The sequence below is a fragment of the Pleurodeles waltl genome, chromosome 4_2 (assembly GCF_031143425.1).
Source record: "Pleurodeles waltl isolate 20211129_DDA chromosome 4_2, aPleWal1.hap1.20221129, whole genome shotgun sequence".
Classification (NCBI taxonomy): domain Eukaryota; kingdom Metazoa; phylum Chordata; class Amphibia; order Caudata; family Salamandridae; genus Pleurodeles; species Pleurodeles waltl.
The window spans coordinates 414,042,303-414,068,673 of NC_090443.1; the positions used below are offsets into that span (position 1 = coordinate 414,042,303).

The 26,371-nt window shown below is 46.9% G+C and overlaps 1 protein-coding gene across 2 annotated transcripts in view; it reads right to left on the bottom strand.

The window, feature by feature from the left end:
- Positions 1-26,371, bottom strand: part of UCHL5 (ubiquitin C-terminal hydrolase L5) — a 140,103-nt gene that overhangs the window by 86,044 nt on the left and 27,688 nt on the right. For both annotated transcript variants that reach the window (XM_069231621.1, XM_069231622.1), the window contains exons 5-6: positions 23,935-23,996; positions 20,816-20,946 (exon numbers count right to left, since the gene is read on the bottom strand). In XM_069231621.1, coding sequence (XP_069087722.1) covers positions 20,816-20,946; positions 23,935-23,996 — 193 coding nt within the window. The remainder of the gene's footprint in view (positions 1-20,815; positions 20,947-23,934; positions 23,997-26,371) is intronic.

Here is a 26,371-nt window from a genome sequence, read left to right on the forward strand (position 1 = left end):
TATGTGATGGGGGTGTGTGACTTGAGAGCCACTGATTATTTTGCGGGGTTTTGGGGCCTTAGAATTTCCCTATATTTTTTGGGAATTCGCCCACCCTAAATTGCCCCCGAAAACCTCCCCTTTGATATTGACCCTGGTAGGTAGGCCTTGTTTGTGAGGTTGTGGTTTCTGTGGGTAGACCTCGAAACCCTCCCCTAAAAGGTGTTTTCCGAAATGTGCCTCTGCTCTGCGGGGAGTAGAGTGCGCCAATGGCTTTGGCTGTATCGGTGTCCGTTTTGAGTTTTTCAATGGCAGTGTCTACCTCCGGCCCAAACAATTGCTGTTCATTAAACGGCATATTGAGCACAGCCTGCTGGATTTCCGGTTTGAACCCAGAAGTGCGCAGCCATGCGTGCCTTCGGATTGTGACTGCAGTGTTTATTGTCCTTGCAGCTGTATCTGCTGCATCCATGGAAGACCGTATCTGATTATTTGAGATACTTTGTCCCTCTTCCACCACCTGTTGCGCTCTTTTTTGGAACTCCTTGGGTAAGTGTTCGATGAAATGTTGCATTTCATCCCAGTGAGCCCTGTTGTATCTTGCCAAAAGTGCTTGTGAATTGGCAATACGCCACTGATTTGCTGCTTGTGCTGCAACCCTTTTTCCCGCAGCATCAAATTTTCATCTCTCCTTGTCTGGAGGTGGTGCGTCGCCTGAGGTATGAGAGTTGGCTCTCTTACGAGCTGCCCCCACAACTACTGAGTCTGGTGTTAGTTGTGTTGTAATATATATTGGATCTGTGGGCGGCGGCTTATATTTTTTCTCCACCCTTGGAGTTATGGCTCTGCCTTTAACTGGATCCTGAAAAATTTGTTTTGAATGTCTTAGCATTCCTGGGAGCATGGGAAGGCATTGATACTGGCTATGGGTGGAGGATAGGGTGTTAAATAGAAAGTCATCCTCAATTGATTCCGAATGTAAGGAGACATTGTGAAACTCGGCTGCCCTTGCGACCACCTGTGTATAGGATGTACTGTCCTCAGGTGGTGACGGTTTTGTAGGATAAGAGTCTGGGCTATTGTCAGACACTGGAGCATCGTAGAGGTCCCATGCATCGGGATCATCCTGACTCATTGTGGTATGAGCTGGTGAGTGCATCAGTGGTGGAGTTGTTGCTGGTGATGCATGTATTGATGGTGGTGGAGACAGTGGTGGGGTTGTTTTCCTTGCCACCTTTGCTTGTGGTTGCTTGTCCTTTTGTTGAAAGGCAAGTTTCCTTTTTATTTTGATTGGGGGAAGAGTGGTTATCTTCCCTGTGTCCTCCTGAATATGAAGCCTTCTTTGCGTGTAGTCAGGCTCTACAGCTTGAAGCTCCTCTCCAAATCTGTGTAATTGGGAGGTTAATCCTTGTTCCTCTGTATAGGAACTAGTTTTCGGCTCCGAGGCTGGCTGTTTCGGAACCGAAACCTTTTCGGAAGTCTTTTTAGGCTCCGAAGAAACCTTCTTTGTTTTCGGCGTGGTGTCTCGGTGCCAAAATTCTTCGGTGCCGCTGTCTCTGTGCCGAAGTTTCTCGGAGCCGCTGTCTCGGCTCCGAGGTTGCTGTGTGGCGGTATCTCGACCGGAGTCGGATGACTTCAACACTAGCATGCCCTTTTTCGGTGCCCTGGATGGGTCACCTAGTTTTCGGGTTAAGCCATGGCCTGTTGGCGGTGGCGTCCCCTGGGCTTTTGTAGACTTCTCGTGAGTCTTGATTTTCGACGTCTTACTCACGGTTTGGTGTGTTTCTTCGGCGTCGAGTTCTTCAGAATCCGACTCGCGGATGGAGAAAGCTTCTTCTTCCTCCTCGAAGCGTTCTTGACCTGTCGGCGTGGACGCCATTTGCAGTCTCCTGGCTCTTCGGTCTCTCAGCGTCTTTCTCGACCGAAACGCTCGACAGGCTTCACAAGTATCCTCCTTGTGCTCAGGGGACAAGCACAAGTTACCAGATGGTGATCCGTATACGGATACTTGTGATGGCATTTTGGGCAGAAGCGGAATGGGGTCCGTTCCATGAGCCTTGAAGTCTCACTTGGCCGGGCCGACCAGGCCCCGACGGGGGATCGAAAAAAACCGAAGGGCCACCGGAGCTCTTCAGAATTCGGTGTCGATTTGTTCTAACTAACCCGATACCGAACGCAAACAATACTGACGTTTTTTTCCGAGATTCTAACTAACTTTCCGACCCGAAACACGGAGCGAAAAGGAACACGTCCGAACCTGATGGCGGAAAAAAAAACAATCTGAGATGGAGTCGACGCCCATGCGCAATGGACTCGAAATGGGAGGAGTCCCTCGGTCTCATGACTCGAAAAGACTTCTTCGAAGAAAAACAACTTGTAACACTCCGAGCCCAACACCAGATGGCGGACTGTGCACAGCATGTGTATCTGCAGCTACACATGCCATCGAACATATATATATATATATATATATATATATATATATATATATCTATATTTATTTATTTTTTATTTACTTTGTTTTTATGTATGGGGAGCAACCCCTTAGGCAAGGATCGCTCCCCTGGGGCGCAAATTGCATTTAGGCCATTTCTGCCCTCCTAGGGGGCAGATAGGCCTATTTCTGGTAGGTCAATCTGCCCCCAAGAAACCACTAGACACCAGGGATTGGTTTGTGTGTATTTTGTTTGGGGGACAGCCCCTTGGGCGAGGGCCGCTCCCCATGGGGGGCACATTACTGTTGGCCATATCTGCCCCCCTTGGGGGCAGGATCAGCCTATTTTTGGAAAGCCCATTTGCCCCAAGTGGGACAGAAAGCCCACCAGGGAAGATTTATTTTTCGAAATAAGAGGGTGGGGGTATGGCCATACCCTCACCCCAAATAAATGGGGCCAAAGTTGTTCTTCCCACCAGTGGGCATATTGGGCAATTACCCACGATCCACACCACCGGGGGGGGGGGGAAGAGGGAGGTTGGGGAGCAGGCAGGGCGGGTGTTTGGCAGCAGAAAGTCTACTAGATGCCAGGGAATAATAAAAAATAAAAAAATAGTGGGGTGGTGGCTACCAACCAGTATGGGCCTGGTTATGCCCCCACCCCAACTGAAGGGGTTTCCAGTCTTTCAGCTCTCCCCAGCACACTAAAACATCTTATACCACGGCAAGCAAGAGGACATTTGAATATTTCGGGTTTTGGTTTTACATTTGTGCCATAAGAGCTTGGTAACTCTCAAAATCGTCTCACTTGGAATGGTGAGGGCTGCTGCCACGTAGAAAAATCCACAAAATTCCTACCACCCAACATCTCATAAAATTCTGCTGCACTTGTCAGGCTAAAAATGTTTTTTTTTTTTCAAACTGCCCTTTTGGACCCGCTTTGGTTCCCCCTTCAATTCCAACATGTTTTTGGCTCTTCCCTGTCACAGGCACTTGGCCCACCTACACAAGTGAGGTATCATTTTTTACCTTATCTTGTGCCCATTTTGGAAATACAAAGGTTTTCTTGATACTTATTTTTCACTCTTTATATTTCAGCAAATGGATTGCTGTGTACCAAGTATAGAAAGAGAACCCATTGCAAGGTGCAGCTCGTTTGTTGGCTCTGGGTACCTAGGGTTCTTGATGAACCTACAAGCCCTATATATCCCTGCAACCAGAAGAGTCCAACAGATGTAACAGATGTAACAGTCTATTGCTTAAAGAAATCTGACATCGCAGGAAAAAGTTACAGATTAAAACTTGGAGGAAAAATGCCTGTTTCTTCACCTCAATTTCAATATTTTTTCATTTCAGCTGTTATTTTCTATAGGAAACCCTTGTAGAATCTACACAAATTGACCCTTGCTGAATTCAGAATTTTGTATACTTTTCAGAAATGTGAGGTTTCCGGGGTCCAGCATTGGTTTCACACCCATTTCTGTCATTAACTGGAAGGAAGCTGAAAGCACACAAAAAAAAAAACAACAAAAAAAAACATCATAAAATAGGGTATGTCCCAGTAAAATGCCAAAATTGTTTTGACAAATTGGGTTTTCTGATTCAAGTCGGCCTGTTCCTGAAAGCAGGGAAGATGGTGATTTTAGCACCGCAAACCCTTTGTTGATGCCATTTTCAGGGAAAAAAAACACAAGCCTTCTTCTGCAGCCCTTTTTTTCCCTTTTTAAAAACAAAAAACGATATTTTCGCTGTATTTTGGCTAATTTCTTGGTCTCCTTCAGGGGAACCCACAAACTCTGGGTACCTCTAGAATTCCTATGATGTTGGAAAAAAAGGAGGCAAATTTGGCATGGGTAGCTTATGTGGACAAAAAGTTACGAGGGCCTAAGCGTGAACTGCCCCAAATAGCCAAAAAAAGGCCAGGCACCTGAGGGGGAGAAGGCCTGGCAGCGAAGAGGTGTAAAAATAAAAAATAAAAAAATAAAAATTTGTAGTGGCCATTATGAAATGGTGTACAAATGAAACCAGTTACTAGTCTATAAGAGGCCATATTTTAGCTTAAAATCATCAGAAAAATCATTACGTGAAGTTTTAAGAAACATAAATGGTTCTAATATAGGAGATGTGCTGGCTGTGTTATGGACCTTCTAACCTACACTGTTCTAAATCATGTTTTTAGGTCCACCCGTGCCCACCCAAAAACTGCATTATACTGGGCAAACAGTGTTAAGCATTCCCTCCATACCACAAAAAAATTACCGTAAAACTCAGATTCTAGTTGAGGCCTAGTGCCTAGGTGAAGATCAGGGAGACCATCCTCAGTCTCACATTTTGGACTTGGCAACATTTTTAATTCTTGGGAAGATCACTTCATATGACTGCCACAGTTCCCATATTTGCCATAACTGTGAGCAAATACCAAGTGCTATATCAGTGCCTGTACAATTACATCTTGCAACTGGATAGACCCTGTGAATTCTTGTCCGAATCAAAATGTTATATGCTACCTAGGCATGTAAATTTGGCTATTACACAAAAAAGTTGTTTTCATTCATAAAAGGGCAGGATGTGGCCATTCCAGGGCTGGAATGGCCTATGAATTTGTGTACACCACCAATGTACATATCCAAGGAGTTTCACCAACTTCTCTAACTTTTGTACCCTGGAAAAAAGTCAGAGATTACTCCTGATAACAGTAGGAGTAAAATGTGACATTATGTTAGTGCGTATAATAAAGGAACATTTTGGGAGAGTTAAAATATTTGTATGTGTAGGAAGCTAGCTCTTTAAATAGTGGACCAAAAAAAGGTACACTGTGGTAAGAGACCAGGCAAACCCCAGAGGTATCACAGAGGCACAAATGACAACCTAAGAGCTCTTTTGTGGTAGTGAGGATGAGCAGTTAGGCATGTCAGAGGGTAGTGACAAGCATGTAAGGCAGAGACACATTCAAAGAATTTGACACCAATTTATTAAAAGGATATGTATTTTTATATGAATAAATGTAGATACCAAGATCACTGGAATCTGGTGAGTACTTTTTGAAACATTAATATTTAGAGTTTGCAAAAGTTGACAGTGCATTTTTCAGCTGCAGCAAGGTTATCCTATGAAGGAAGAACAAGCACTGTATACTGGTATAGTGTAAGGACATGCCTCCTTGGCATGGTTACCCCCTGACTTTTTGCCTTTGCTAATGCTAAGTTATGATTTGAAAGTGTGCTGGGACCCTGCTAACCAGGCCCCAGCACCAGTGTTCTTTCCCTAAACTGTACCTTTGTCTCCACAATTGGCACAACCCTGGCACTCCGGTAACTCCCTTGTAACTGGTACTCCTGGTACCAAGGGTCCTGATGCCAGGGAAGGTCTCTAAGGGCTGCAGAATGTCTTGTGCCACCCTAGGGACCCCTCACTCAGCACATGCACACTGCTTCACAGCTTGTGTGCGCTGTGGGGAGAAAATGACTAAGTCGACATGGCACTCCCCTCAGAGTGCCATGACAACCTCACACTGCCTGTGGCATAGGTAAGTCACCCCTCTAGGCCTTACAGCCCTAAAGCAGGGTGCACTATACCACAGGTGAGGGCATAGGTGCATGAGCACTGTGCCCCTACAGTGTCCAAGCAAAACCTTAGACACTGTAAGTGCATGGTAGCCATAAGAGTATATGGTCTGGGAGTCTGTCAAACACGGACTCCGCTCCACCATAATGGCTACTCTAAAAACTGGGAAGTTTGGTATCAAACTTCTCAGCACAATAAATGCACACTGATGCCAGTGTGCAATTTATTGTAACATACACCCAGAGGGCATCTTCGAGATACCCCCTGAAAACATACCAGACTTCCAGTGTAGGTTGACTAGTTTCTGCCAGCCTGCCACACACCAGACATGTTGCTAGCCACATGGGGAGAGTGCCTTTGTCACTCTGTGGCCAGGAACAAAGCCTGTACTGGGTCGAGGTGCTTCTCACCTCCCCCTGCAAGAACACCTGGCGGTGAGCCTCAAAGGCTCACCCCCTTTGTTACAGCACCACAGGGCATCCCAGCTAGTGGAGATGCCCGCCCCTCCGGCCACTGCCCCCACTTTTGGCGGCAAGGCTGGAGATTATAATTAGGAAAACAAGGAGGAGTCACCCACCAGTCAGGAAAGCCCCTAAGGTGTCCTGAGCTGAGGTGACTCTTACTTTTAGAAATCCTCCATCTTGTGGATGGAGTATTCCCCCAATAGGATTAGATAGGTGTCCCATAGGAACAAGGCACAAAGAGGGTGTAGCCACCCTCAAGGACAGTAGCCATTGGCTACTGCCCTCCCAGAACTAAACACACCCCTAAATTCAGTATTTAGGGGCTCCCCAGAACCTAGGAAGGCAGATTCCTGCAACCTTAGCCAGAAGAAAGACTGCTGACCTGAAGCCCTGCAGTGAAGACGGAGACGACAACTGCTTTGGCCCTAGCTCTACCGGCCTGTCTCCCAACTTCAAAGAAAACTGCAACAGCAACGCATCCAATAGGGACCAGCGACCTCTGAAGCCTCAGAGGACTGCCCTGCAACCAAGCACCAACAAACTCCCGTGAACAGTAGCCCTGTTCAACAATTTGCAACTTTCTTGCAACAAAGAAACGACTTTGAAAACTTCACGTTTCCTGCCGGAAGCGTGAGACTTTCCACTCTGCACTCTACGCCCCCATTTCGACCTGCGGAAAACCAACACTACAGGGAGGACTCCCCGGCGACTGCGAGCCCGTTAGTAGCCAGAGACGACCCCCCCTGAGCCCCCACAGCGACGACTGCAGAGGAAATACAGAGGCTCCCCCTGATCGCGACTGCCTGTAACAAGGGACCCGATGCCTGGAACCAACACTGCACCTGCAGCGCCCAGGACCTGAAGGAACCAAACTCCAGTGCAGGAGCGACCCCCAGGCGACCCTCTGCCTAGCCCATGTGGTGGCTACCACGAGGAGCCCACCCCCCTCCCTGTGCCTGCCTGCATCGTTGAAGAGACCCCTGGGTTTCCCCATTGCTTTCTATACAAAACTCGACGCCTGTTTGTACTCTGCACCCGGCCGCCCCTGTGCCACTGAGGGTGTACTATCTGTGCCTGCTTGTGTCCCCCCCGATGCCCTACAAACCCCCCCCTGGTCTGCTCCCCGAGGACACGGGTACTTACCTGCTGGCAGACTGGAACCGGGGCACCCCTGTTCTCCATTGAAGCCTGTGTGTTTTGGGCACCTCTTTGATCTCTGCACCTGACCGGCCCTGAGCTGCTGGTGTGGTAACTTTGGGGTTCCCTTGAACCCCCAACAGTGGGCTACCTTGGACCAAACTTTGAACCCTGTAAGTGTTTTACTTACCTGTGAACTTAACCTCTACTTACCTCCCCCAGGAACTGTTGATTTTTGCACTGTGTCCACTTTTAAAATAGCTTATTGCCATTTTTGCCAAAACTGTACATGCTATTGTGATTATTCAATTTCCCTAAAGTACCTAAATGAAATACCTTTCATTTGAAGTATTACTTGTAAATCTTGAACCTGTGGTTCTTAAAATAAACTAAGAAAATATATTTTTCTATGTAAAAACCTATTGGCCTGGAGTAAGTCTGAGTGTGTGTTCCTCATTTATTGCCTGTGAGTGTACAACAAATGCGTAACACTACCCTCTGATAAGCCTACTACTCGACCACACTACCACAAAATAGAGCATTAGAATTATCTCTTTTTGCCACTACCTTACCTCTAAGGGGAACCCTTGGACACTGTGCACACTATTTCTTACTTTGAAATAGTACATACAGAGCCAACTTCCTACATTGGTTGATCAGCGGTGGGGTCTAAGACTTTGCATTTGCTGGACTACCCAGCCAATACCTGATCACATGCTAAATTCCAAAAATTGTCATTAGAAACTGATTTTTGAAATTTGAGCTATTCTCCTAAATTTGTAAAAGTCCTGCTAGGGCCTTGTGTTAGTCCCTGTTAGCATTTCTTTTAGAGTTTAAAAGTTTGGTAAAAGTTTGGATTAAGTTCTAGAGATAGTTTTAGATTCTTAAAAAGTATCCCAACTTTTAGAGAAACAATGTCTAATACAGAAGAGATGGTGGTGGAGCTCAACCTCACCCCTTACCTGCATCTTAGGATGTCAGAGTTAAGTACTCTCTGTAAAATCAAAAAGATAAAAACTGGATCAAACCCTACCAAAGTACAGCTCCAGGAGCTTTTGGCAGAGTTTGCTAGAGACAACCCCTCTGAAGACAACCTCGCAGGGGGGGGGGGAGCTAGTGACCAGGAGGATAATTTCCCCTCTCCTGTCCTAGTTAGGGAGACCAGGGTTCCTCAAACCCCGACTCCACAAGTGATAGAGATGCTGCTTCTCCCACAGGGGAGTCCAACAGCTCTGGAAGCATTGAGGGCAGCCTCAATGAAGATGACCTCCGGCTAGCCAGGATGGCCAAAAGATTGGTTTTGAAGAGACAGCTCCTAGCCATAGAAAGGAAAAGACAAGCAACTTAAATAGGGTCAGAGCAGTGGTTCCCAACCTGTGGGCCAGGGACCCCTGGGGGTCCGCGAAGCCTCCTCAGGGGGTCTGTGGCTGCTTAAAACATTTAATAATATTAGGTCCCAGCTATCAGTAATGACTCCGCGGGGGTCCCCGTGTTCCAATAATGATTCAGTGGGGGTCCCCGGGCTCCAGTAAGGATATAATGGGGGTCCACAGAAGTCAAAATGTTGGGAACCACTGGGGTCGGAGAGAATACTGACATGCTAAAAATCCCCAAAGGGATTGTAACAAAATATGAAGATGGTGATGATATCACCAAATGGTTCACAGCTTTTGAGAGGGCTTGTGCAGCCAGAGAAGGAAACAAATCTCACTGGGGTGCTCTCCTTTGGGAGATGTTCACTGCAAAGTGTAGGGATAGACTCCTCACACACTCTAGAAAAGATGCAGAATCCTATGACTTCATAAAGGCTACCCTGATTGAGGGCTTTGGATTCTCAACTGAGGAGTACAGGATTAGGTTCAGGGGGGCTCAAAAATCCTCGAACCAGACCTTGGTTGATTTTGTGGACTTCTCACTCAAAACACTGGATGGTTGGATTAATGGCAATGGTGTAAATGATTATGAAGGGCTGTATAATTTGTGTATGAAGGAACACCTTTTAAGTAATTGTTTAAATGATAAACTGCATCAGCAACTGGTAGACCTAGGTCCAATTTCTCCCCAAGAATTGGGAAAGGCAGACCGACCATTGGGTCAAGACTAGGGTGACCAAGAATTCCACAGGGGGTGACCAAAAGAAAGGGGTCACAAAGACTCCCCAGGGGAAGAGTGTTGAGACATCCAAGGGAAGAAGTAAAGAGTCTTCTACAGGGCCCCAAAACCCTGCTCAGGAGGGGGGTCCAAAGCCTCTTCACAATCCTCATTTGGGTACAAGGGTAAAAACTTTGATCCCAAAAAGGCCTGGTGTCGTAGCTGTAATCAGCAGGGACACCAAACTGGAGACAAGGTCTGTCCCAAGAAAGGTTCCACTTCTACTACTACTCCAGTTAGCACTGGGACAGCCAGTCTCCAGGTGGGATCAACAGTGTGCCCAGAGCAAATCAGGGTCCACACTGAAGCTACATTAGTCTCTGAGGGTGGGGTGGACCTAGCCACACTAGCTGCCTGGCCTCCTAACATGAAAAAATACAGACAGCAGCTCTTTATTAATGGGACTAGTGTAGAAGCCCTGAGGGACACAGGTGCCAGTGTCACAATGGTGACAGACAAACTGGTTTCCCCAGGACAATACCTGACTGGACAAACTTATCCAGTCACCAACACTGACAATCATACTAAAGTACATCCCATGGCTATGGTAACTTTAGAATGGGGAGGGGTCACTGGCCTGAGACAGGTGGTAGTCTCTTCTGCTATACCAGTTGAATGTCTGCTTGGAAATGATCTGGAGTCCTCAGCATGGGCTGACGTAGAACTCAAAACCCATGCAGCCATGCTGGGTATCCCTGAACTGGTGTGTGTCAAGACAAGGGCACAGTGCAAGGCTCAGGGTGAAAAAGAGGTGTTGGAGTCTGGAATAATGGCCCAACCCTCCAAGAGAAAAGGAAAGAAGACTGGGGAACCAGCTTCAGCACAGAAAAAGAAAAATAACCTCTTCTCAGGAAGAAGTTCTATCCCCTGAGGGAAATGAGCCTATAGAGTTGGAACCTTATCAGGTTGAGCTCCTGGGCCCAGTGGGGACCCATAAGGGAACAACTGTGCAAGGGGCAAAAAACACACCCCTCTCTTGAAGGCCTTAGGCAGTAAGCTGCTGAGGAAACAAAGAGTTTAGGGAGTTCATTCTAACCTTAGCCCATGACATTCCACTTGCTGGGCATTTGGGACAAACCAAGACATGGGAGAGGTTAGTCAACCATTTCTATTGGCCCAACATGTCCCAGAAAGTAAATGAGTTTGTGCCTCCTGTGCCACCTATCAAGCCAGTGGTAAGACAGGTGGCCACCCAAAGGCCCCCCCTTATTCCACTTCCAGTGGTGGGGGTCCCCTTTGAAAGAGTGGGAGTGAATATAGTGGGTCCACTTGAACCTCCCACATCCTCAGGTAATCAGTATATCCTAGTAGTAGTGGATCATGCTACTAGGTACCCTGAAGCAATTCCCCTTAGGTCCACTACTGCCCCTGCAGTAGCCAAAGCACTCATTGGTATCTTTATCAGAGTGGGTTTTCCTAAGGAGGTGGTTTCTGACAGAGGTACCAACTTCATGTCAGCTTACCTAAAACACATGTGGAATGAGTGTGGGGTGACTTACAAATTCACTACACCATACCATCCACAAACCAATGGTCTTGTTGAGAGGTTTAACAAGACATTGAAGGGCATGATCATGGGGCTCCCTGAAAAGCTAAAAAGGAGATGGGATGTCCTCTTGCCATGTCTGCTTTTCACCTACAGAGAGTTGCCTCAGAAGGGAGTAGGGTTTTCCCCCTTTGAACTTCTGTTTGGCCATCCTGTTAGGGGGCCACTTGCTCTTGTGAAAGAAGGCTGGGAGGGACCTCTTCATGAGCCTAAGCAAGATATAGTGGACTATGTACTAGGCCTACGTTCAAGGATGGCAGAGTACATGGAAAAGGCAAGCAAAAACCTTGAGGCCAGCCAACAGCTCCAGAAGATGTTGTATGACCAAAATGCTGCTATGGTTGAGTTTCAGCCAGGGCAGAAAGTCTGGGTTCTGGAGCCTGTGGCTCACAGGGCACTTCAGGACAAATGGGGTGGCCCTTACCCAGTGCTAGAGAAGAAGAGTGAGGTCACCTACCTGGTGGACCTAGGCACTAGCAGGACCCTCAAGAGGGTGATCCATGTTGATCGCCTGAAACTCTTCCATGACAGGGCAGATGTGAACCTGTTGATGGTTACAGATGAGGACCAGGAAACAGAGTGAACCTCTCCCTGATCTCCTCTCCACTGACCCTAAAGACGGCTCAGTAGATGGAGTGGTCTACTCAGACACCCTCTCTGGCCAACAGCAAGCTGACTGCAGGCAAGTCATCCAGCAGTTTGCTGAGCTCTTTTCCCTAACCCCTGGTCAGACACACCTGTGTACCCATGATGTGGACACAGGGGGACAGCATGCCTGTCAAAAACAACATTTTTAGACAGTCTGATCAAGTTAAGGAAAAGCATCAAAGTGGAAGTACACAAGATGCTGGAATTGGGAGTGATTGAGCACTCTGACAGCCCCTGGGCTAGCCCAGTGGTCTTAGTCCCCAAACCTCACACAAAAGATAGATGGCAAGAGAGAGATGAGGTTCTGTGTGGACTACAGAGGGCTTAATTCTGTCACCAAGACAGATGCCCATCCCATTCCAAGAGCAGATGAGCTAATAGACAAATTGGGTGCTGCCAAATACTTAAGTACCTTTGACTTGACAGCAGGGTACTGGCAAATAAGAATGGCATCAGGAGCAAAAGAGAAAACAGCATTCTCTACACCTGATGGGCACTACCAGTTTACTGTGATGCCCTTTGGCTTAAAGAATGCCCCTGCCACCTTCCAAAGGTTGGTGAATCAAGTCCTTGCTGGCTTGGAGTCCTTTAGTGCAGCTTATCTTGAGGATATTGCTGTCTTTAGCTCCAACTGGCAGGATCACCTGGTCCACCTGAAGAAGGTTTTGCAGGCCCTGCAAGCAGCAGGCCTCTCTATCAAGGCATCTAAATGTCAGATAGGGCAGGGTACTGTGGTTTACTTGGGACACCTTGTAGGTGGAGGCCAAGTTCAGCCACTCCAACCCAAGATCCAGACTATTCTGGACTGGGTAGCTCCAAAAACCCAGACTCTGGGCATTCCTTGGCTTGACTGGTTACTATAGGAGGTTTGTGAAGGGATATGGATCCATAGTGACACCCCCCACAGAACTAACCTCCAAGAAAATGTCCAAGAAGATAAACTGGACTGTAGAGTGCGACAGGCCTTTGACACCCTGAAACAAGCTATGTGCACAGCACCAGTTCTAAAAGCACCAGATGACTCCAAACAGTTCCTTGTGCAGACAGATGCCTCTGAACATGGGATAGGAGCAGTCCTGTCCCAAACAAATGATGATGGCCTTGACTAGCCTGTTGCATTTATTAGCAGGAGGTTACTCCCCAGGGAGCAGCGTTGGAGTGCCTTTGAGAGGGAGGCCTTTGCTGTGGTCTGGTCCCCAAAGAAGTTGAGACCATATCTCTTTGGTACTCACTTTGTAGTTCAGACAGACCACAGACCTCTCAGATGACTCATGCAAATGAAAGGAGAAAACCCTAAACTGTTGAGGTGGTCCAGATCTCTACAGGGAATGGACTTTATAGTGTAACACAGACCTGGGACTGCCCATGCCAATGCTGATGGCCTTTCCAGGTTCTTCCACTTGAAAATGAAGACTCTCTTGGGAAAGGTTAGTCTCATCCTCTTTAGTTTTGGGAGGGGGGAGGTTGTGTAAGGAAATGCCTCCTTGGCATGGTTACCCCCTGACTTTTTGCCTTTGCTGATGCTAAGTTATGTATTGAAAATGTGCTGGGAACCTGCTAACCAGGCCACAGCACCAGTGTTCTTTGCCTAAACTGTACCTTTGTCTCCACAATTGGCACAACCCTGGCACTCAGGTAAGTCCCTTGTAACTGGTACCCCTGGTACCAAGGGCCCTGATGCCAGGGAAGGTCTCTAAGGGCTGCAGCATGTCTTGTGCCACCCTGGGGACCCCTCACTCAGCACATGCACACTGCTTCACAGCTTGTGTGTGCTGATGGGGAGAAAATGACTAAGTCGACATGGCACTCTCCTCAGAGTGCCATGCCAACCTCACACTGCCTGTGGCATAGGTAAGTCATCCCTGTAGCAGGCCTTACAGCCCTAAGGCAGGGTGCACTATACCACAGGTGAGGGCATAGGTGCATGAGCACTGTGCCCCTACAGTGTCTAAGCAAAACCTTAGACATTGTAAGTGCAGGGTAGCCATAAGAGTATATGGTCTGGGAGTCTGTCAAACACAAACTCCACAGCACTATAATGACTACACTGAAAACTGGGAAGTTTGGTATCAAACTTCTCAGCACAATAAATGCACACTGATGCCAGTGTGCAATTTATTGTAACATCCACCCAGAGGGCTTCTGAGAGATGCCCCCTGAAAACATACCCGACTTCCAGTGTAGGTTGACTAGTTTCTGCCAGCCTGCCACACACCAGACATGTTGCTGGCCACATGGGGGAGTGCCTTTGTCACTCTGTGGCCAGGAACAAAGCCTGTACTGGGTGGAAGTGCTTCTCACCTCCCCCTGCAGGAACTGTAACACCTGGCGGTGAGCCTCAAAGGCTCACCCCCCTTTGTTACAGCGCCACAGGGCATCCCAGCTAGTGGAGATGCCCGCCCCTCCGGCCACTGCCGCCACTTTTGGCAGCAAGGCCGGAGAAGAAAATTAGGAAAACAAGGAGAAGTCACTCCCCAGTCAGGACAGCCCCTAAGGTGTCCTGAGCTGAGGGGACTCTTCCTTTTATAAATCCTCCATCTTGTGGATGGAGGATTCCCCCTATAGGATTAGATAGGTGTCCCATAGGAACGAGGCACAAAGAGGGTGTAGCCACCCTCAAGGACAGTAGCCATTGGCTACTGCCCTCCCAGAACTAAACACACCCCTAAATTCAGTATTTAGGGGCTCCCCAGAACCTAGGAAGGCAGATTCCTGCAACCTTAACCAGAAGGACTGCTGACCTGAAGCCCTGCAGTGAAGACGGAGACGACAACTGCTTTGGCCCCAGCTCTACCGGCCTGTCTCCCAACTTCGAAGAAAACTGCAACAGCAACGCATCCAACAGGGACCAGCGACCTCTGAAGCTTCAGAGGACTGCCCTGCAACCAAGGACCAAGAAACTCCCGTGAACAGCAGCCCTGTTCAACAATCTGCAGCTTTCTTGCAACAAAGAAACAACTTTGAAAACTTCACGTTTCCTGCCGGAAGCGTGAGACTTTCCACTCTGCACTCAACGCCCCCATTTCGACCTGCGGAAAACCAACACTACAGGGAGGACTCCCCGGCGACTGCGAGCCCGTTAGTAGCCAGAGACGACCCCCCTGAGCCCCCACAGCGACACCTGCAGAGGAAATACAGAGGCTCCCCCTGATCGCGACTGCCTGTAACAAGGGACCCGATGCCTGGAACCAACACTGCACCCGCAGCGCCCAGGACCTGAAGGAACCAAACTCCAGTGCAGGAGCGACCCCCAGGTGACCCTCTGCCTAGCTCAGGTGGTGGCTACCCCGAGGAGCCCCCCCCCCCTCTCCCTGTGCCTGCATCGTTGAAGAGACCCCCGGGTTTCCCCATTGCTTTCTATACAAATCTCGACGCCTGTTTGTACTCTGCACCCGGCCGCCCCTGTGCCACTGAGGGTGTACTCTCTGTGCCTGCTTGTGTCCCCCGATGCCCTACAAATCCCCCCTGGTCTGCCCCCCGAGGACACGGGTACTTACCTGCTGGCAGACTGGAACCGGGGCACCCCTGTTCTCCATTGAAGCCTGTGTGTTTTGGGCACCTCTTTGACCTCTGCACCTGACAGGCCCTGAGCTGCTGGTGTGGTAACTTTGGGGTTCCCTTGAACCCCCAACAGTGGGCTACCTTGGACCCAACTTTGAACCCTGTAAGTGTTTTACTTACCTGTGTAGTTAACCTCTACTTACCTCCCCCAGGAACTGTTGATTTTTGCACTGTGTCCACTTTTAAAATAGTTTATTGCCATTTTTGCCACTGTACATGCTATTGTGATTATTCAAAGTTCCTAAAGTACCTAAGTGAAATACCTTTCACTTGAAGTATTACTTGTAAATCTTGAACCTGTGGTTCTTAAAATAAAGAAAATATATTTTTCTATATAAAAACCTATTGGCCTAGAGTAAGTCTTTGAGTGTGTGTTCCTCATTTATTGCCTGTGTACAACAAATGCGTAACACTACCCTCTGATAAGCCTACTGCTCGACCACACTACCATAAAATAGAGCATTAAAATGATCTCTTTTTGCCACTATCTTACCTCTAAGGGGAACCCTTGGACTCTGTGCACACTATTTCTTACTTTGAAATAGTATATACGGAGCCAACTTCCTACATATAGTACAGCGACTTGTGGGACCAATCTCCTGGACTTAAGGTAAGTAAGGGGCAAGGTCCAAGGTCACACCAACAGGTCACCTCGAGCAGCACTGGGACGGCTGGGTGCAGGAGTGCAGTTAAGCGTTGTGTGCCCCGTGTAAGTCTATGGGGATTGGTCTGGTCAAAAAGTTGCTGCAGGGGTGTACAGAGTCTCCTGTCCAGACTTACCACCAAGGTTACCATCAAGTCTTGAGATGCTCGGGGACGTAGGGACACCAGTGGTTCTGTTCTCTGCAGTCCAGGGCACCCAGGTGCAGAGATGGTTTGGACCGTCGAGTTTACCAGGACCGGGGGCAGTGGCAGTCGCGGGGACCCACAGATACAGGCTGCAGACGTGGACTGGGGGTCCAGTCGACCCAACAAGTGGGCTCAGGTCTCAAGCCTGGGGGGACGTAGGCATTCCAGTGGTCCTCTTCTCCTCAGTCCAGGGCGTTCAGGTGCAGAGGTGCAATGGACTGTCAGGTCACCGGAGGCAGTCACTGTGAAGGGGGGTCTGCAGAAGTCACTGGGAAGGCCACAGTGTGCAAACTCAAGGAGGGCTTTATCTCTGGATGGCCTGAGAGCCACAATGACACAATTGGCCCACTTCATTCCAGGCTAGGCAGCTTGGGTGCAGTGGTGATGTCCAGTGTCGAGTTTTTGGCGGTCCCGGTCCTCACAGTTCTTTCCTTGGTTGCCTGCAGATGTAGGGAAGTAGCTACTCTGCTCCAAAGGAGTTCTTCCTGGCGATTTGTGAAGCAAAGGCAGCTCTCTCGGTTTCTTGGAAGCTGCAGCAGCACGACAGGTCAGTTGCTCCTCGAGGGGCAGGTGCAGCAGGCAGGCTAGGTGTCAAGTCTGTTGTGCTCCTCAGCTTTCAGATTCAGTGGGCTTGTCCTCTTCTCCTTTTGTGTTCAGCGAAGATCTGAGGTCCTGGTATCGGAGTCACCAAAATTCTCGATTTTGGGGGCATTAAGGGGAGTGAACAGTAGTAGCCAATGGGCTACTTTCCCTTGGGGTCACTACGCCCCCTAGATGACCACCTCCTTTGGGGAGTCGGCATCATAATGTCCCAGAATTCCTAATTCCACCACACAAAAGATGGCAGAATTCTCAAGGTGCGTTCATTTCAGGCTGGTCACACTAGGGGTGCCCAGCTTGGAAATGCAATATGCCTACTGCATAGCTAATTTTCCAGATGGGCTAGGGGGGGACTGGGGTGGAGGTGGTACGGGGGAGGTGTGGTGGGGCTGACCTCTTCCTCTGAGGAATTCCAGATCTGCATATCAACGGTGGTGGGCTTCTTCAAAGGTCATCCTGTTGGTGCCAGAGCAGGCTTTGTTTCTGACCTCCAGTGAGCAAAGGCTCTCACCCTTGGTGGTCAGAAACTTGTCAATTGGTGGCAAGTTGGCTAGAACTAGTCAGTGAGCCCACCAGCAGCTGGTAGGTTTTCAGGAGGTGCCTCTAAGGGACCCTCTGGGTCCATATGAGGGTTTAATATAAGATGTTTGATACAAACATCCCTATTTTCATTTAAACCATCATGTAGCTGGGGAAATCGTACTGACTGTTCATTTACTATGTCTAAGAATCAATCAAGACATAGTAGGGGCATATTTGATCATGCAGATATGACCTCGACTGTAATATAATGCACCCTGCCCTTAGAGCTGTAAGGCCTGCTGTAGGGACAACTTACAAATATTACAGGCAGTGTTCGGGGACATGGCACATGAGTGTGTGCCATGTCGTGCTTTCACTTTCACTTTTTGGAGCAACTTATCACACAGGCTGCAGTGGCAGTCTACAGGAGTTTGCTGCTGTCTCCCTTAGATTGGTACAAGTTATAATACAGCTCTTAGGGACCCTCTTTAGTACCTAGGCCCTAGGGTACCAGAGGTATCATTTACTAGGGCCTTACAAAGGTGATCAAGGGCTTGGACACTTGGGGGATCAAGTAACCAGGTGCCTTGTTTTGGGGAAGGAACATTAGCACGGGGGCCTAGTTAGCAGGAACCCAGTGAACTTCAGTAAAAGTTGCATCAAAAACCAGCCAAAAAGCGTGGATCTTCTGCAACCAGAACCCAGCTTCCTACAATAAGTCATTACATTTTCAATATGTATTATTGGACTCACTGTCAAAGCCAGCTGTGCTTGCAACTCGCACTTAGTGCTCACTAACAGTAAAGGTGCTGTGATAACCATATATAATCACTCTGAACATCTTATACTGTGATGCATAACATGCCTTGGCAGGAGAGAATTCTGTTGACCTGTGAACAAAATGCAGACTTCTATGACCCTAAAAATATGTTCCTGGTGTTATGCTTGATGGTATCCGAATAACTGCAGGCTAGCCATTAAACAAATTGCATAAACCTTGTCTTTTGGAGCTGAAAGAAGCCCCCTGTCCCAAAAAATACTAGATTTATGTGAAATGGCTTTCTGCATGGTTCGCACCATGCAGCCTCAAGCTTCAAGAAGTTTGCTTGCTGAGTGATAAGCTGTGCAGGTAGTCGATTACCAACTACTCGGGTGAAAAGAGTACACTTTCCCTAGAATGTGGCCAGGGGTGATATTTTGCCAAGTTAATCCATTGGGACGTTCCTCAACAGGGAGTTGTGCACTAAAACCTTACCTCACCAAAACTTTGCAGGAGAATCGAATAGAGGACTCTCTGTCTGTGCCGAGGGACAAATGATCTACAAGGCTTGTTTCTGTGAGCACGATCATGTCCATCACACCTGGGCTGACTCCCACCATTCACAAAATGAACTTTACTTTGCCTGTGGACGTCTGAGGAGTATAAAAAGGGTAGGCTGAGTGTGATGCCTACACTGAAGTTTCAGGGTTGTTTTCTAACACTTTTTGGAGGTGTGCTGTACCTGGCTCGGGAAACTAGGAAGGATTCTAGTTGCAATGGCACCCATGCTGGAATAATGACTGCTAGCATTAATGCTCAGTGTACTTTGTAACCAACCTACATTTTCGAGATAATACTTTTCCTACTTTCTAAATGCACAGCTAGGTAGGGTTGGTGAGTAAAAGGGCACAGGGTAAGTTAATGTAGAGCCGAGATTTCAGAGATTTAAATTGGCTCAGTTCTGCACCCAATATTTGTTTTTAGGGAGGCCCCGTAGGGCGTCGGTAACATTTTATTTATTGGTAGTAATGTTTTAACCTACATTGTTGCCAGATCCCCAAGATGGAATTGATCATAATCACACCCCATCCGTAGGAACATTAGGTTACACTATTGCATGTATTAATGGATGGTCTTGTTTTGCTAAAGAGCTTTCTCTGCCAGTCTTATTTCAAGGTGTGTTATCAGCGATACTTACAATGTTTGGGTGTCTTCATTCTTGTATTATTTTATTGCACGAACCTTACTTCAGTGAGCAGCAAGACACTCTACAGACACTTACCACAGCAGGCGCATGAGGGAGCTGCAATTAAAGACTACAAGGTTTGTAAGATATGTAAAACCAGGATGCGTCATGGAGCTGACATTCTCGAAAAAGGGTTTAAAGACAAACCTTTAACTGTCTACAATCTTTTGCTTCACACATCCCTCTTAAGAGGCCGTGAGTCATCAAACCTGAGCTGTATAAATTCCCTTGATGAATATATGAAAAAATGTGCGCGAGCGCTAGAATGTGATTTCAACAGCACTAGACCACAATCTGTGTAGCTAGGTTGACTCATTTACAATTTGATATGAAAGTAAATATGCCAGCTCAATTGACAAGCTATTACCTCAGAAACTGAAGAAACAGAGCAATGATATATTCTTAACACTGCTATAACCATGACTCTGAAATTATTAAAGTGCTGGAATATTCAGAGCCCCACTCGCCTACTCGGAGCTAATTCATAAATAAACCCTCTACATATATAGAATATTCAAACATCTGAGGTCAACAAAGCCCTGGTGTGTTCAGAGTCCTGTATAATCTGAAAGGTATTTGATCAGAGCCTAGCCAGAATCCGAATCCTGACCAGGCATGAATGAGCCTTTGCATAATCATAAAGGATATGAGAATGCTGCCATAATCTTTCACCTCATTAAGTGGCACCAAACGGGACATGTGGAATTTCCCCCCCCCCCCCAAGAGGACAGGTAGATTTAGGAAGCAAATAGTCCTCCTGGTGAGTACATACCAAAAAAAATGAATACAACATTATATTTTTAACAAAATCTATTTTGGGCCAATATTAAGAGCTGGGCATACATACTCTTTGAAAGCTAAGGGGTGTCTACAGAATATGCATGCGGTAGGCTGTTTTACATGTTACACTCCCGTGTTTTCATACGTCAACAAAGAAATTTGGAAATTGAAACGACTGTGGCCCGCAGAAAACAAAACGATTTAAAAAGTATATTTCAGAACGGTGGGAGAATATATCTGCCTTACGTGGGAACTCTTTTTCCAAGTCAGATTTTCTTTCACAGGGAGCAATCATTGTGTATTATTGTGGGTTATTGATGTGCCATTTAGCATACACTTAAGGTGAATCACCAAAGGGAAATCTAGGTCAGTGTGGCATCTCTCAATGAGCATGGGGAGGGAGGAGAGGAGAAATAGGTATCACCAAGTAATCTGCATAAAAATTGTAGAGAAAGCAAAATATGAAGAAGAATTATAACAGGATGATCACCCTTGCTCAAAAGGGCAGCATGTCAGAGACCAGACATACACACTACATTTTGAGCTCGGCACAAACAAAAGAGATGTGGAGTACCCAAGTCTATCGGCCCTTCTCGCAACCCATCCAGCTCGTAGAGTCTGCCATACACAGGAACGTAGCTCACAAAGTGGAAGGCATCTTCATCTTTTGCAGAAGGCTTGGCATCAAACTCGAACATCTGCTGCCTGCAGTAGGTAAACATTTAAATGAGATAGCAGCACTTCAGCTGCTCCACAACTGAGCAACATTAAAAAAAAATATCCCTTTCTGCAAAAAGTATGCAGGGCATTGTACATTTTACAGTATACTCCCTGGAGGCCCAATTTAGCACATTCCCTGCAGAGATTATCCTCTCAAGAGAAAGGCAGCAAACACATTATGTCAGAAAATACCAAGAGGAGCTTGCTGTGCATTACTAGGCACTAAAAAGAAAGTTCTTTACTGTCACTGACAGTCGGGTAACTGGTTCAGGACATGCAGAAAGTCTTGTTTTCAGGTTTATACACCCAAAAATGGGAAAAACATTTATCATCAAACTTCGACTCATCCAGTCAGGGAACAGCTGAGCCACATAAGACACTTGGTCTAGTGGCTAGGTTGGGGGCTTTGCAAACATCAGAACTCAGTTCTAAATCTCAGCTGCACCACCTTACCATATGGTGCGATCAGAGCAAAATCTAAATTTTTCTTTGCAATAGCTCCATTCCTAGTGCCAGTCACCAGTAGGCAGTTATAGTTAGGACCTAGTTTCCATAGGAAAAGTGTTTTTTGTTTTGCCAATACCTTTGGCGATGTTTAACGAATCTTCACAAACTTTTTAAAGCTAATACGACATTCGGTTCAGCTGCTGTCTTGAAAGTTTCAGGTGATCCATCAGGCAGGAGCCAAGAAAATGGAAGGCGGTGGTCCCAAAATGTGTTTTCCCCATTTATTTTCCCATAGGGTCTTTAGACACCCCTGCACCCCAAAATGCTAAAGGAATTACAACAAATTTGGCAGGAAGCTAGATCTTTATGCACAGGTGGTGGTTTGTGTGTTTTAGTGGGAGTACATTTAGTAGTTATGGATATATTAAAGGGGAAAAATTTAGATATCTTTGGAGGCGGATCCTCTGCAGATCTAACAGTCCGTGTGCTGATATCTGATTGGATGCCAATACTTCAGTCAGGATGGGGCAGGGGTCCCGTTTGACAGCTCCCGCTTGCAGAAAGCGGAATTATGTTTTCTTTTGCCTGGTGGGAGCTGGCACAACGGGAGGTAGCAGAAGCTGGCCCGGAGGAGTGGCGGTCCCCAAGGCCATTCATGGCTCCACAAGGAGGGCTGGACAGGCCCCCTCCATTGTAGCACTCAGCCCCGGGGAGGTGGTGGTCCCCGCTGGTCCGCAATGGCCCCCCCTTCATTATTTTATTTCAGCCCTGGGGAGGTGGTGCATACACCGCCACCTCCCCAATAATTTGAATGAATTTCCCGAAGGATGTGGCGGTCCCTGGGGCTGCAGGGGACCACTTATTTTATGTTTAGCCCCAGGGAGATGTTGGTCCCCAAGTCTGCGGGGGGTATGCAGCCTTATTATACTTGGATTTGTACCAGGGAGGTGGCAGTCACCAGGGCTGCAGGAGGGCCGGGCCCCTGCATTAAAGGTTTAGCCCCAAGGAGGTGGCGGTCCTAGGAGTAAGGCCCCATTCTCCCCCCTCTTTATTTTTTTAAGCCCGCAATGCACCCCCAGACCTGACCCACCCAGGGGCAAATGAAAAAAAAAAAAAAAAAAAAACGCATGGTAGACTGCGCCTGTTTAAAAAAAATAATAATAATAATCTCAGAAAAATCTGCAGATCCAGCCCCAGATTTTTCTGAGATTTCTTTTTTTTTTTTTTTTTTTTTTAAATGATTTTTAGCCCTGGCAGGGTCCCTTGGGGACACCTGCACCAAGGCTAAGGGCTCAGAGTGTCCCTACCCTGGTCCCTTTTCTTTTATCATTTTTTGTGCGACTCTGCTGAAGCAGAGCCCCAAAATGGCTACCAGCACTTCCTTGTTGAAGTGTGGGCAGCCAAACATATCAGCCCGAGGACAGTTGGATCCGCAGAGGATCTGCATCCCTAGATATCTATATTTGTTTAACCTTTTACATCTCCAAAACTACTGAACATATTTACACCAAATTACAAAACACAAAATCTGCAGAACAGGATCTAGCTCCTTGCCAAATGTGGTAATTCTGTTCAGCGGTTTGGGCTGTAGGTGTGTTTAGACCCAATGAAAAATTAATGGGAAAAATGCATTTTGGGCCCCCCCCACCCTCCTTCAGCCCACCACTTGAGGGGTCACCCCGAAACGTTCTAGGCAGCAGCTGCACTGACTAAAGTATACATTTTGAAAATTTCGTAAAGATTCATCAGGTAGCACTAAAGTTACTGAACAAAACAAAAAAACGCTCTTCCTATGGAAAGTGGGTCCTAACTAGGACTACCTACTGGCAACTGCCAGTAGGTAAAATAGGGAATAAAGGCATTAAAATTCGCTGAGTTGTGCTAAACAATTCTGCCCCGTCACATGTCACAGAATTCCACAAAGTTGTAGGAGGCCTGGGGTATTACTACCAGGCTGCCTGTGCAACTCATACATTTGACTGCCCCAGCCTTTGCAGTCCTCTGAAAGATGGTCTGTTAATTGTAAATGTATATACATGTACACAAGGGGGTAACATGCTTAACACCATCTCTTATCAATGTTTTTTTTTTTAAATGACAATGGAAAGCACTTGCCTCTTTCTGGGCCAGTGTTTATCAACTTCAGCTGTTATTGCATGGAAGGCAGGGAATATATGTCACACTGTAAAATGCCAGGTGGTGAAATAAATACAGAGCAGACACACCATAATATTTACTGGCGGAACACTTAAACATTTGATTTCAGTCATTTAGTCCGACTAACGAGAGATAGAAACTCACTACCCTTCATAAATATGCTGAACACCATGACACACATCACACAGTATTCCGACACTGGCTGTTGCACATAAATAAAAATGGGAGCACAGCCACATAGATGAATGGAGCGGAGTTCTTGAAGAGTTTATCTACAAGTATCACCAGCAAGATAAAATGATAATATCAGGTCAAGCTGTTGGAACAGTCTCATTGGCACTTTGATATATTATTTTAAACAAGACTTACCTGGCAAAACTGTTGTGAACTTGCCGAATTAGCTCAGAATTACTGAGCGCCAAGCCCTTCATCTGAAACAAAACATATGTTTGTTACCAAGTGATGTACAAAAGGAGATTTACCTCTCAGGCTATATGGTATTAAGACAACCCTGTTGCAAAGTGATACTTCATGACTAGTGATAGGTAACTGCTTGCATCAGAAAATATGAATGTATATGGCGTTTCTATAGTGTAAACCTAGCAAAAAGGCAGTGAAGCATTGTACATGGTCAAAAACAAACAAAGTCGAAGAGGAAGTTGGATTGTGGACAGTTAATGCATTGTGATGTAGTGTTCTTTAAAGAAACAAGTCTTCAACTCTTTCCTAAACTGTAGCAGCGTGAGGGGGATCCTGATGGATACAAGGCTGTTGTTCCAGACTCTGGGTGCATAGATGTAAAAATCATGTGTGTGTGTGTGTTTTCTTTTTTTAAACACTTTTTACTGCTTGTGTCCGTGCTTAGGTATACAGAGATCCACCACAGATAGTGAGCGTGTCTGCAACTTAAGCAGGGGTGCTAGTCATCATGGATTTGTAAATGATGCTGCTTTTTTTTTTTTTAATAATGGTGTGGCCAGCAAGGGGAGCCAAAAGAGTTCCATCAAGAGAGAGGTGATGTGATAATATTTCTTCATGCCCTGGATGAGATGTGCTACGGTGTGTAGGATGCCATTAAGGAGGGCCAGTGTGGAGTCTGGGAAGCTATGGAGTATGGCATTGCCACTAACCAGATTCAAGAGTATGAGGGCTTGAACAGCAGTTCTGAAGTCACTTCCTGGAAGCAACAGATTGATTTTCTTTAGAAGAGAGCTGGTACCAGGCCATCTTTGTTGTGTTGCTTTGAGAGCAAGGTTGGCATAATTCAAGTGACTTGGCATTCGTGAGAGTTGGGGTTCAAAGCAGTCAAGATTCAGGTCGTTCAGCCAGGTGTGTACTGCATCTTGTTTATTGTTCTTGGCAAGTGGGAATTCTATCTTGCTTAGGTTGAGCTTCAGGTCGGCACTGGACAGCCAGGTCTGTATTATATGCAAGCAGGGTTTAAAGATGTTGCGTGTCTGAAGCAGAGGAGACATTCAAATAAAGCTGTGTAACATCTGCACACTGGTGAATCTTGATACTGTTACCTGCGAGTAGAGCACTAAGAAGCTCCATGTAATGGCTAATGATGGAAGTAGAACGCATGAAACCCGGGGGACTCCACATGTGATAATGATCTTCTGTGACCTGGAGATCCCCCTAAGTCTCTCATCACACATACAGAGAGTCAGGGAGAGAACAAATCGAATACACCAGAAGGAATCAACCCATACTTTCTCCCTACATACATAGAACCAGTGACACAAAAGAGTATGGGGTTCACTTATAATAAGGAGAAGCACACAGGGGAAGGTTCACTGGTGCTCCTTAAACTCACTTGATGAGTAGATGGTGTTTACGTGCTGTGGAGGGTCGTGTAGTGATGATGGGGGGTGTTTCCTTTACGGACTAGGTGGTCTCACACACTATATAGTGTCATGCTTCATCATTTGACCAGGTAGGACAATGCCACCTGGGCGGACTCAACCTCACCGTTAAAAGAACAGGCGGGAGTGCGTAAATTTTCACTGTCTGGAAAATGTGGGATCCAGCTGAACTAGGGTAAATATAAAAACACCTAGACAGTCACCTGTGTGTAAGTACACTTTTAATAGTGGTGTCTGCTGGTGTGATTAAGAACAGGGATGGGACACTTCTGTGAGTGTAAGGACTCACTGGGTCACCTATCTAAAAATAAATGGCCAACATGTTTCTGCCCTCTACAATGAGCCAAGAAAGGTCTAGGGGCATTCTTCAGGGCCTAGGATCCCTCAAAGTCATGCAATGCAAGGAAAACCTGCTCCGTTCAATGGGAGTGTGGGTGGAATGGTGTAAAAAGTGATATGGGGCCTACCTGAAACAAGGAACTACCTAGTGGAGGCCCTATACCTAAAGGGTACTAGCCCCAGGACTCCAGGAGGAGGAGGAGGAGTGTCCCCTTATAGCCACACAAACATCAAAGGAGGCGCTCGCTGTGCACCTAATCCGTCCCCTCACTGGACCGCTTGAGCGTAGTTCCTTGTTTCAGGTAGGCCTTACTCTCACAGAGGTCTCCCATCCCTGTTCTTAAATCACACCAGCAGACACCACTATTAAAAGTGAACCTTCCCCTGTGTGCATCTCCTTATTATAAGTGAACCCCATACTCTTTTGGGTCACTGATCCCCATAAGTCAACAAGCTGGTGTTTGTTGGAAAGGAAGAATAAGAACCAGTGAAGGACATTGCTGGTGAATCGCATTCAATACTCTAGGGTGCGTATGAGAGTGGGACGGTCAACTGTATCGAAGGCAGCTGAAAGGTCCAGCAATATCAGGAGGCAAGGCTTC